The 10,699-nt window shown below is 42.3% G+C and overlaps 3 protein-coding genes across 3 annotated transcripts; 1 reads left to right on the forward strand and 2 right to left on the reverse strand.

Annotated features, from left to right (window-relative positions):
* Positions 1-312: 312 nt before the first annotated feature.
* On the reverse strand, positions 313-1,555 carry LOC126794061 (protein INAPERTURATE POLLEN1). Its single transcript, XM_050520706.1, is given in 3 exon segments — positions 313-626; positions 737-1,194; positions 1,196-1,555. Coding segments are annotated over 2 exon segments (777 nt in total). The 5' UTR covers positions 1,522-1,555; the 3' UTR covers positions 313-626; positions 737-743.
* A 1,523-nt stretch (positions 1,556-3,078) lies between these two features.
* Positions 3,079-4,734, forward strand: LOC126794053 (probable xyloglucan galactosyltransferase GT19). Its single transcript, XM_050520698.1, has one exon. The coding sequence runs from the start codon at positions 3,196-3,198 to the stop codon at positions 4,570-4,572; it is 1,377 nt and encodes a 458-aa protein (XP_050376655.1). The 5' UTR covers positions 3,079-3,195; the 3' UTR covers positions 4,573-4,734.
* Positions 4,735-4,794: 60 nt separating this feature from the next.
* Positions 4,795-10,370, reverse strand: LOC126794055 (3-oxoacyl-[acyl-carrier-protein] synthase 3 A, chloroplastic). Its single transcript, XM_050520700.1, has 8 exons — positions 9,776-10,370; positions 8,224-8,372; positions 7,528-7,664; positions 6,286-6,391; positions 6,091-6,209; positions 5,952-6,016; positions 5,585-5,807; positions 4,795-5,206 (listed from the first exon to the last, which is right to left on the reverse strand). Exons 1-8 carry the CDS (start codon positions 9,961-9,963, stop codon positions 4,985-4,987), a joined length of 1,209 nt encoding a protein of 402 aa, XP_050376657.1. The 5' UTR covers positions 9,964-10,370; the 3' UTR covers positions 4,795-4,984.
* Positions 10,371-10,699: the final 329 nt, after the last annotated feature.

Genomic DNA, 10,699 nt, shown 5'->3' on the forward strand with positions numbered 1-10,699 from the left:
TTCCTAACAAGAACAGGACTCATACATCTCTGCTTTTTACTGTGCTATTTCCTGTGATCATACTTTTCTGGCCTCATCAAAGGATCTAACCACTCTAATAATTTCGCAAATTTCCTCTGTTACCTAAGCTAGAAGTTTAATTAGTTGGGTACTTCTGTCCAATATAATGATTTGGAATGCACAACTGAACCACAATGCAAGCTATAACACAATATCTACTAATCCCATAATCCACCTGATAAAAGTATGGCAAAATGTTGGACTAAAGCTACTATCAAAATAATTTCTGGCATCAAACAATCCACACACCACATAAGTTTGCAATAGCTTCTACAGTACACACATCTTACTATCTGCCTTCATCTCCAGACAATACTATCTCAATGATCAAAACTACTTGATTACAAAGACCACTCACTACAGCACCAAATCAATTCACATTCACAAAGATTCAGTCTTTCACATCTTGGTCATATGAGTATCTACACAACAGCAAATTACCAAATCGAAAAAACGAAACTTCACTACTCACAATTGACAGAGAGAATGTGTCCACTCCCCTCAAAGAAACTGCAACCTTTAAGCCTTCTCTACCAGATTAAGAACCAACAAGGTCATCAAATTCCCTGCATCAAAGTTCACACAGAAACAGCACAATCAGAACAAACCCAGAGCAAAATCAAACTGACCCAAAAAAGCAGAGATCTTTGGAAAGTAAAATAGTGAAAAGACTGACCCTTGAATCAAATTGCCAAGCGGCATTGTTTACTGAGAGGAGTCTTGCACTGATCAAACTGAGCCAGCAACTCCGGGTTTCTGAACCCAACAAGAAATTGGGCCAGGCCTTCAAGAAACAACCCGGCCTGGTAAACACTAATGGCCCCAAGAATCTCAGCAAGAACACTCCGCCGCAGCCGATTCGCATCCACCACAACGCCCACCATCTCCTCCACCGCCTCCGCCACCACCGCCCTAGCCGCCTCCTTCTTCCCGCCATCGTACGGTTCCCAGTTCCTCGCCACGCGCTCCACGAACGCAGCCTGAGCCTCCCTCGCACGCGCCGCCAGCGCCGGCACCATGAGGCGGAGGCCGCACTCGACCTGGTCGACCTTCTGCGCGAGGGAGTTGGAAGGGCTGCGCCACGCGGTGGCGACGTGTCAGGGGCGGTGGTCGGTGAGCTGGACGACGAGGGTGCCGGAGGAGGTTGGTGAAGAGGTAGGGGTGGAGGTCGGCGAGCCAGAGGAAGGGCTTCTCGAGAGGGTTGCGCCAGTCGGGGATGAGGATCTGGGCGACGTCGTGGTGGGCGGCGGCGTCGAGGGAGTCGTAGTAGGACTGGAAGTGGCGGTGGAGGGCGTCGACGTGGAGGGAGAGGTGGGGGAGGTGTGACGTGTCGGAGAGGGATTGGTGGAGGGAGGGGAGGAGGGAGGTCTTGAGGGTGGTGAACCATTCGGTGTAGTAGTCTTTGAAGAGCGGCGGGCCTTTCTTGGCGCGGCCGCCGAAGAGTCCCACGGCTTTCAGCATCTTGCAGATTCTTGCTGCTTTCTTTCTTCTTGGTGTGTTTTGTTTTGGGGGAGAAAGAAAGGTTCAGAGCTGGAGGGAAAGGGAAGGATTTTAAAGGGGCGATGGAGCTTTAATTAATATTCTTCTGTAAAAACATTAGGGCCCAAGAAGAGAAGCAAAACTAAGGACTAGCGGCCCAAATAAAATCTAGGGAGGGGTACAATTGTCTTTTACTAACGTATGAAGCGATGGGCATGATTGTGTTGGAAGTTGGAGCGGGGTCTGTGTGGAGATCAAAGAAGGGGAAGTGACGACGGCGACGATAAATTCTTTGGTTTTGTCCGGGTTGGTTTTTGATGCCTCGGTACTGGGCTAGATTTGAACGAGTAGGGCGCTGCTACTATGTCGCAAACATGGTCAGAGCTTCTCTAGTGGTGGCTTGCATCGAAGATCGACGATCCCGTGATCGAAAGACAGCGGAGATTTGGTTATTCACAGCTTGTTATTTCTCTGCATATTCAAGGGAGGTGGACCTGGGTCATTGTGCCTGGGTTGGGTCAATTAGGTTGTTTAGGTGGGCTTGGGTCTTTTAACCCAAGTCTGTTTACTTTTTTTTTGTTTTCTAGTTTTTAAGTGGTTTTTCTCGTCCCTGCTCATTGAGCGTGGGTTCCGGCTTTCGTTTGGTATGGTATAATCGTGTCGTTGAGTGCACATGTTTATGGTGCATGTCATTTCCAAAGATTATTTAAAAGTTGGTTTTTTTTTGTGTCAATGTAATAGGGAGTTTGTTTATGCAAATATGTCGGAGATTTTGGTATGTGATGATTAGAGCAATTCTCTTCTTGTGATTAGCGGCGAGTATGTTATCAACTACTTTTAGAATCAGGTTTTTTATTGGTTCGGAATTAAGCCTTCTTGGCTCATGTCTATTGCTTTTGCGATAGTCCTGTGACTAGTTTTGTTACTCGGACGGAATGTGGGGAATTTAATTCCACCACCGAGTGTTCATCTATTGTAATTTTTTTTGGTTATATATATATATATATATATTTTTCGTAAAAAAAAATGACATCTACTTCATCCAACAAAATTTCATAAATGAAAATTATCATTAACGAATTCGCCTATCTTCACAAGTCGAACCATTTTGAACCATTATTATTAATATTCTTCATTAAGATTTTATTAGTTAACCAAACATGTCACATAACACAACCGCCTTATCCGACAACGATAAACTGAGAGATGACTAAAACGTCCTAGTCTAAGTCTTATCCACCCTTCAGTTTCTCAACCCACCCCATGAATTTCTCCTTACATTTTCCCAAATGACCAGACGAAGACTCATTCTTGCCCATCAAAACAACTTCATGATGAAAAAGAAAAGGAGGAGGCGCCAAAAAAAGGTAAATTGACCACCGACATTGACGGGTCAAGCGCAGTTAAAAGAAATCTCCCAGGAGTCCCAGCCAACAAAAAAGACAGTTAAAAAGTTTTTTTAAAACAAAAACACCATTAAAGCAACTCCTCCGCTTCCATTAACGGCGGAACTGAGACGAAGTTAATTTCGTAAAAAACCCAATTTTCCACGCTTGACACTCACCGCCATGGAGGAGAGCCACACTCCACCGTAAATCCAAAACTACCCAAAACTCCAAATCTCTCACTTCTCCATTTCTCATTCCTCTCTCCACCATGGCCTGCAACTTTTCTTCACTTCTCCCATTCCTCCTCCTCTTCTTCTTCGCTTTGGTTACTTCCGATCCCCTAATAGATGAAGCCGAAACAAACCCAACCGACTGCGCCGACCGTTGGATCCACATCCGACGCCTCCCCTCCACTTTCAATCTCGATCTCCTCTCCAACTGCTCCGCCTACCCCATTTTCGGCGACTTCTGCCCCTTCCTACCCAACCACGGCCTCGGCCACAAGACCCACAACCTCTCCCAGAGCTGGTACCGCACCGACTCCCTCATGATGGAGCTCATTTTCCACCGTCGGATGCTCGAGTATCCCTGCCTGACGTCAGATCCCGCCCAGGCTGACGCCGTGTATCTCCCGTACTATTCGGGAATTGACGCAATGAAGTACCTCTACGGCCCCGAAGTCAACTCCAGCGCCGATCAGGGGCTAGAGTTGTACCGCTTTTTGCGGGAGGAGGATTCGCCGGAGGTGTGGGGCCGGCACTCGGGTCATGATCATTTTATGGTCATGGCCCGTCCCGCCTGGGACTTCTCCCAGCCGTTGGATTCCGACCCGCCGACTTGGGGGACGTCGCTATTAGAGCTGCCGCAGTTTTTCAACGTCACGGCCCTGACGGTGGAGGCACGCGCCTGGCCGTGGCAGGAGCAGGCCGTGCCTTATCCGACGTCGTTTCATCCGCCGAATTTGTCGTTGCTCCAGAGCTGGATACAGAGGACAAGAAGGTCAAAGCGCACTTGCTTGATGATGTTTGCCGGCGGCGGAGGCGTGGGGTCGGGTAGCCCCAATATTAGGCGGAGTATTAGGAGCGAGTGCGAGAATAGCACGAGCAATGTGACACACAATGTCCACGGGAACGGCTTGTACGGCGGGGCCGGCGGGTATCTGAAGCTGTGTGACGTTGTGGATTGCTCTAATGGGATTTGTGAGCATGATCCTATTAGGTTCATGAAGCCAATGCTGCAGGCGAGTTTCTGTCTGCAGCCACCTGGGGACACCCCGACGAGAAGGTCTATTTTCGACAGCATTCTCGCGGGGTGTATCCCCGTGCTCTTCGAGGATATGTCCGCGAGAACACAGTACGGGTGGCACATGCCGGCGGATCAGTACCCCGAGTTTTCGGTGTATATACCGAAGGAGGATGTGGTGTTCGGAGACACAAGGATTCTGGACGTGCTTAGGAATATACCAAGAGCTAAGGTTAGGAAAATGAGGGAGAAGGTGTTGGGGCTGATACCAAGGATCATGTATAGAAAGCATGGGAGTTCTATGGGATTAAGAACTAAGAAAGATGCTTTCGACATTGCGATTGAAGGTGTGTTGCAGAGGGTCAGGTCTAGGGTTCATAGAGGTCAAGTTTTTGTTCGGTAACATAGTTGAATTTTTTTGCTTTCAATTGTTGTCATTATGAAGTGTAATTATTAACTTGCTTAGTCTTTGTTTAGATATTAATGTGTCCTACTTGATTCAATTTCAAGAGCCTCTTCTGTATGGAAATGTTCAATAGAGATACATATTACTGTCTTGGTTTAAGCATCAGAATTGTTATTCTAGACATGGCTTGTGACTCAAGAAACAAATAGATTATTGGACTGGAGGAAAAGAATACAAATTTTATTGAAGGTGTCAAAGCTAAGAAGTAAGAAAAAGGCAAACAAACAAATGGGAGCTGAGGTTTGTTCATTTGATGATGATGTTGATACATGAGAAATGTGAAGCAAGAATTGCAAAACTGCGCTTCGTAGCATATACTCTTCTTTCTATTGACAAGAGGATGAGATTTTCAGCCCCATCTTAAAATAGCCGAACCCCATGTGAGACCTGCTCCAAAGCCTGCAGCTGCTATTGTATGGCCTGGTTTCACCTTGCCACTTCTTACAGATTCATCTAATGCCAAAGGAATCGAAGCGGCACTTGTATTACCGTAGTTCGCCAAATTAGAAATAACCTGTTCTGATGGGATATCCAAGCGACTAGAAACTGCATCAAGAATCCTCTGGTTTGCCTGCAATCATTTAACTCGGTCATAATCCATTCTATCCTATACCTGTTATCAGGAAAAAAAAAATTTACACCAACAAGCTTGCTACCATACAATTAGGAAACCGCCTAGGAAATTATCTTGGGTAAAAAGTTCCAGGTTAGAGAGAAGAACTAAGCAATTTCACACATCCTCTATCATGAGTATAACTATAATGTCAAAGTTGTTATTTACGTTTTTTTTTTCTCAAAAACAAAAAATGTCAAAGTTGTTTGCCTTTTGATATGGACAGACTCCTCTTTTATTACTCAGGGGTTTTACTTAGACAGTAGAGCAGAGCAATCATTCAACCATCTAAACTCAGATCCCCGAGGAATGTGAACAGATATCTTTTGTCCATACCTGATGGAGCAGTAACCAATCAATGCTAGATGCAGGGATTCCAGCATTTGCAAGTGAATTCTCGATTGATTGTGGCACACATCGACATGCAAACCGAAATACCTCTTTTCCATTCATTTGAACACAAGAATATGAAGATCGTCTTGGAGGGAAGCCTAAGACTGAACCATTAGAACCCAATTCACTATCTGTTTCATTTCCTTTGAACGTAGCGTTTAGATGTCTGCAATTAGAGACAGAGAGTCATCAATCACATATGACTGGGGAAAATTGAGAATAAGTGCAAGTTATAACCAGCAGGAAAACTGTGAAATATGGCAATTGATAAAATAGTGAAGAACTGAAAAAGAATGAAGATAAGACGTGCCTGCTTCCGTCACCATTACTATGAACGTCAAAACCAAGTAAGAAATCCTCCTCAATGTCAGAGGCCTACACATAATGCAGTGATAAATACGTGGATGAAATATTAAGCAAATACATGTCAAGTAGTGCCATAAAGTAACCTGTACTAAAACAGCCCCAGCAGCATCTCCAAAGAGAATACAGGTTCCTCTGTCGGACCAGTCGACAAACCGAGAAAGAGCATCAGCTCCAATAACTAGAACATTCTTGAATCCACCTCCTGTAGTTTGTGCAAACCAGTTTAATCAATCGAGCATCTAATTAACAGTTGTCTCATATCAAAGTAAATTCCTTACCTCTAATGTGACAAGCAGCTGATACTAAACCCAATACAAATCCACTACAGGCAGCTGTAATATCATAGGACAAGGGGTTCTTTCTGCAGCCAAGTGCTTTTTGAACCTGAAGTTGCAGCAATATGAGATTACAAACTCTAGCAGTAACGATACTGAATAGATCATTATAAGCACTTGGGCAGCGAAATCTTGTAAGCAAGATTATTATCTAAGTCATTTACAATATAGCCTAACTGGCACAAAAGTTTACGGGAAAACTAAAGGAAATAACTTGTAAGTCAAGACATCCCAGCTTTAGCAAATGATTGAGCCAAGCACACCAAAAGCAATGCTAAGTTCAAGAGGCACACACAATAACCAGATTACTTGGCCAATACAAGCTCATTTCTTGAAAATTCGTCAAGTTAGTTTAGTTAAGGGAAAGAACATTGGGAGGTTTTCAGAATATAATTGTAATCAGGCAAAGAAAGTTCATCAAGAATCAAATTGCCATTTTCAAGTCTATGATCAAGACTTCCAGCCCTACAAAAAAGACTATACCAGAGTAGTCATCCCCGGCTCAGGCTAGATGCTTTTATTCAAGTTCATACTCCAGAACCTGATGCTGGAAAGAGACAGTCAAATCTAGATACTGCACTAAGTAGCTTTACAAGCAAAAGAGACTACATGTGATAAACATGTTGAATCAAACAAATTAAGCTGACTGACATTGCTCAGATGTGAAATGGTTGACCAAAACAATCAATTAGAGTTCTAGGTCCAGAGTATGACATCTAAAACCCAATAACGATCAAATACATATTGTTAAATATATATGATGCAAGTAACATTATAGATACAATTCTTTAAACGCACCCACATACCCATACAATACGAGGTGAATTACATGAAAGGGAACACGAGTAAAATGCTTAGACACAGTTGTTCACAAGAAAGCAAGAAACAAATTCTGTCCCAACTAAAACCCTTCTAAAACTGCGCAACTCAATCAATGATGTCTCCATTTCTTCTTATATAAACGCTTATTTGTTTTATATTCAACTCAACTCAAATTTAAATATCTTCAGCCACTGTGAATCAGGTTATCCAACACAATTAGTCTCAATGAAGGTAGAAAATGAAACTAATAAAGACTTTTAAAAAAAATTAAAACTGAAGTTATCTTTTAAAGACATAGCTCAATCCTTCATATACGACCACTTAATAATATTATTATTCTATGCCAACAAATAATGTATATACCTGAGGAGCCCCGCCAAAAAGATCATCAGGTGTAGAGGTGCACATCAAGATTAAGTCCACATCATCGGCATCAACCTGTGCCATCTCAAGAGCTTTCCTTGCTGCCTCAGCTGCTAATAAGGTTAAGCTTTCTTTGCCTGTAAATAATTCACATTAGGATGATGTCATTATCCAGAGAAGATAACTTTAAAATCTCCAGCACCATAAACTCAAGGACTAATAAAGACAATATATATAACAGTTAATATATCCACCAAAGCCATGAGAAGAACCTCTCTCAGATAATATACCAGCAAAATTTACCAGCTAAAACCCCATTGTATTCTTCATCACTTAAGCATTCCAAATAGCATTGGGAAAACCAATAACTACACAGATATTCTTTAACAGGGATGATACATGCAGCTAGCTAACCTAATTGACCGTGGGTAAGCCAATACTGATTAAGCTGAGTGGCTTTTCCTATATTGAGCATGCACACTGTAATTAAGAGACTCAGCTTAAGCAAGCAATGCCACCTCATATGGTTTAATGATGTCAAACATATCAACACTCATGCATGCATATCGTATGTTTAAGGTAGTAGCACAAGCACGAGATTAAGAGGCTCAGTGCATGGTAAACAACTAAACAACCTCAGATTGCTCATATTTACTAGATTTATGACATTTTATCATGCAGAGTGTACGAACTGACCTGAAATAACTCGTCGATTACGAATCCCAGTGCGAACAGATATCCATTCATCGTTAGTGTCTACTATTTTTGAAAGCTCGTCATTTGAAATCTTAAGACTGGGAACGGCTGAGCCACACCCGGCTAACTTGCAGCCTCTACTGACAAGCCTGTAAAGTATATTTTTCAAGCATTGAATATAGGCACAGAAATCTATAATCAGGCTGATTGTCATTTACTAGTTTGAACTCGCATCCAAATAACCAAAACACAATATGAATACCAACATGACTAATGTTCCAGGACACCATGTTTAGTATATAGAATACATAGCCATACAGAAAGCATAGCAATGCAATGGGAAGACACGACAAAAAAGCATATTATAACATAACCAGATGACAACAGGCAAGATGAAAATCTCTATCAACTGATCATAACCCAAAAAGAAGAATAAACTGATCCGTTAGAGTTTGAAAAAAAATCATGATACAAGCAAACCCAAAATAACATTATGATACTGTACCAGTGTAACCTCATGCATAAAGTGCCAACAATCTCCGCATAATTATGAGGTCTACCTTCTGGTATAAATAATGAGACCCAGTTGCGCAGGCCTGTTCATCTCCTTCATAGAACTTAGTCTAATAAACTCTGAGCTCTTCTAGACTACATCAGTCGAAATGCTGGATAACCTAGAAGCTCACGCCCACAGAGATTTTTATTTTTCTTGTCGTTAGCACTTCTAGCAGAATTCAGTACATATGCTGGATAAGCTAGAATGCTCACCCACAAATTGACTTACATGAGAGAGATTATTGAACTTCATACTATTGTACCCTCACATTAGTCCTCCATACTATAATGTTGTCCCAAAAAATAAAGATAAATTTGCTAACCAAGTAACTGACGCACCTTGTGACTAACCTTCAAAAGGTCATTTTAACAATAAGTTCAGTAGAACCAGACTCCCTACTTCTTTGGTGTTGTAAAATTGTTTGTACTTGTAAACAGAAGTCACTCCTAATTTTGGTGCAAACTGGCAAATAAGGTAAACTAATATTGCAATGACCTCAGTCTTCCTCACTCCAAAATACATTGCAACTGATATACGATCAGATTACGTGTGTGTCAAATACTCCTCCCTTTCAATTAAGATAGAATCAGTACAACCTGTGACTGATAATGTATCAGAGCCTCAAAGGTTTTGAATTTGCTCTTGTTCATTTGCAAAACTCTATAGTGCAAAGCCGGCAACACAGAAATTCCAGCACAGAAGCTCATAATAGCTTACGGCTCAAGTACATGAAATCTACATAGTATACATTATACACATATTTGAGAATTCAATCTCCATCTTTCCAACACTAAGTACCTATGCATTGACATTCTTTCTGGATCAACAATCACGCTAAGCAAAACAAACATTTGCATTAAGTGCAAAGATCATTAAAACCAATCAACCAATGCTCAGCACTCCAATAGTCCAAGTAAAACGCAGCTACAAACTACAACCCAATTCATCATACAACAAGGGCCAAATGGAAACAGGGAGCTGAAGTAGTGAACTGACCTGAGAGCTCTAGATTCAGAAGAGGAGGAAGCTCCAGCTTGCTTCTCAGCGCTGGAGCAGAACACTACCCTCCTGGAGATTCCCTCAGGGGCGCGAAACCCAGATCCAAAAATGGCCAATGAAGGCCGAACCTTCCTCCTCAGACTCGGAACTGAAGGAGTAGTGAAGAACCCAGATGCATTTGCCATATTCTAACAGAGCTCTGAAAACCCAGACAGATTGAAAGGCGGAGAGATTGGATAAAAGGTGAGATCTTTGAGCTAGAAAATGAGAAACAGAAGCATGCAAAGAGAGCAGTGGACGAAACCCATGAATTAAAGAGGCGTGACGGAGACACAGAGAGACCCTTCTTTCTTCGGAGGCTCCAAAGCTCGGACCTTTAAAGAAAGAAGTAATTGAAATGAACGTGGGCGATTATGTCAAACCCAAATTGAGCAGACTCCAATGCTTAAAGCCTTAAAGTCCGTCTCTCTCTCTCTCTCTGTCTGCCCGCCCTTGTGAACAAGCAAAGCAGAGGTGAGAGAGTGAGTCAGGTTCAGAAGAGAGAGAGAGAGAGAGAGAGAGAGAGAGAGTAGGGAGTCATGTAAATGCTTTGGTTTGGCTCTGTGTCACCAATTTTCAAGGTGCTGTTTTTATAACAAAATCCAGTGGGCACTTGCCCGGGGGTTTGTGTTAAGATGAAAGAAACACAGAGCTAAACTAGTTTTAGTTGTACTTCCATGTCTCACATCCATCACTACTTCCATTTGGGAATTGCTAGCTAACTGTTAGTTGTTGAGTTGTTGTGCATCTTTATTGTGAAATTTGGGATCAATTCCAATGGGAGAAGGCAGCATTCCAAAGATCAAATTTAAATCATTCCCTTCGATTTTCAAAAAAGAAAAAAAATCATAATATGACATTGAAGAACAATAAAAGAAGGCT

Source organism: Argentina anserina, chromosome 5 (assembly GCF_933775445.1).
Source record: "Argentina anserina chromosome 5, drPotAnse1.1, whole genome shotgun sequence".
Taxonomy (NCBI): Eukaryota; Viridiplantae; Streptophyta; class Magnoliopsida; order Rosales; family Rosaceae; genus Argentina; species Argentina anserina.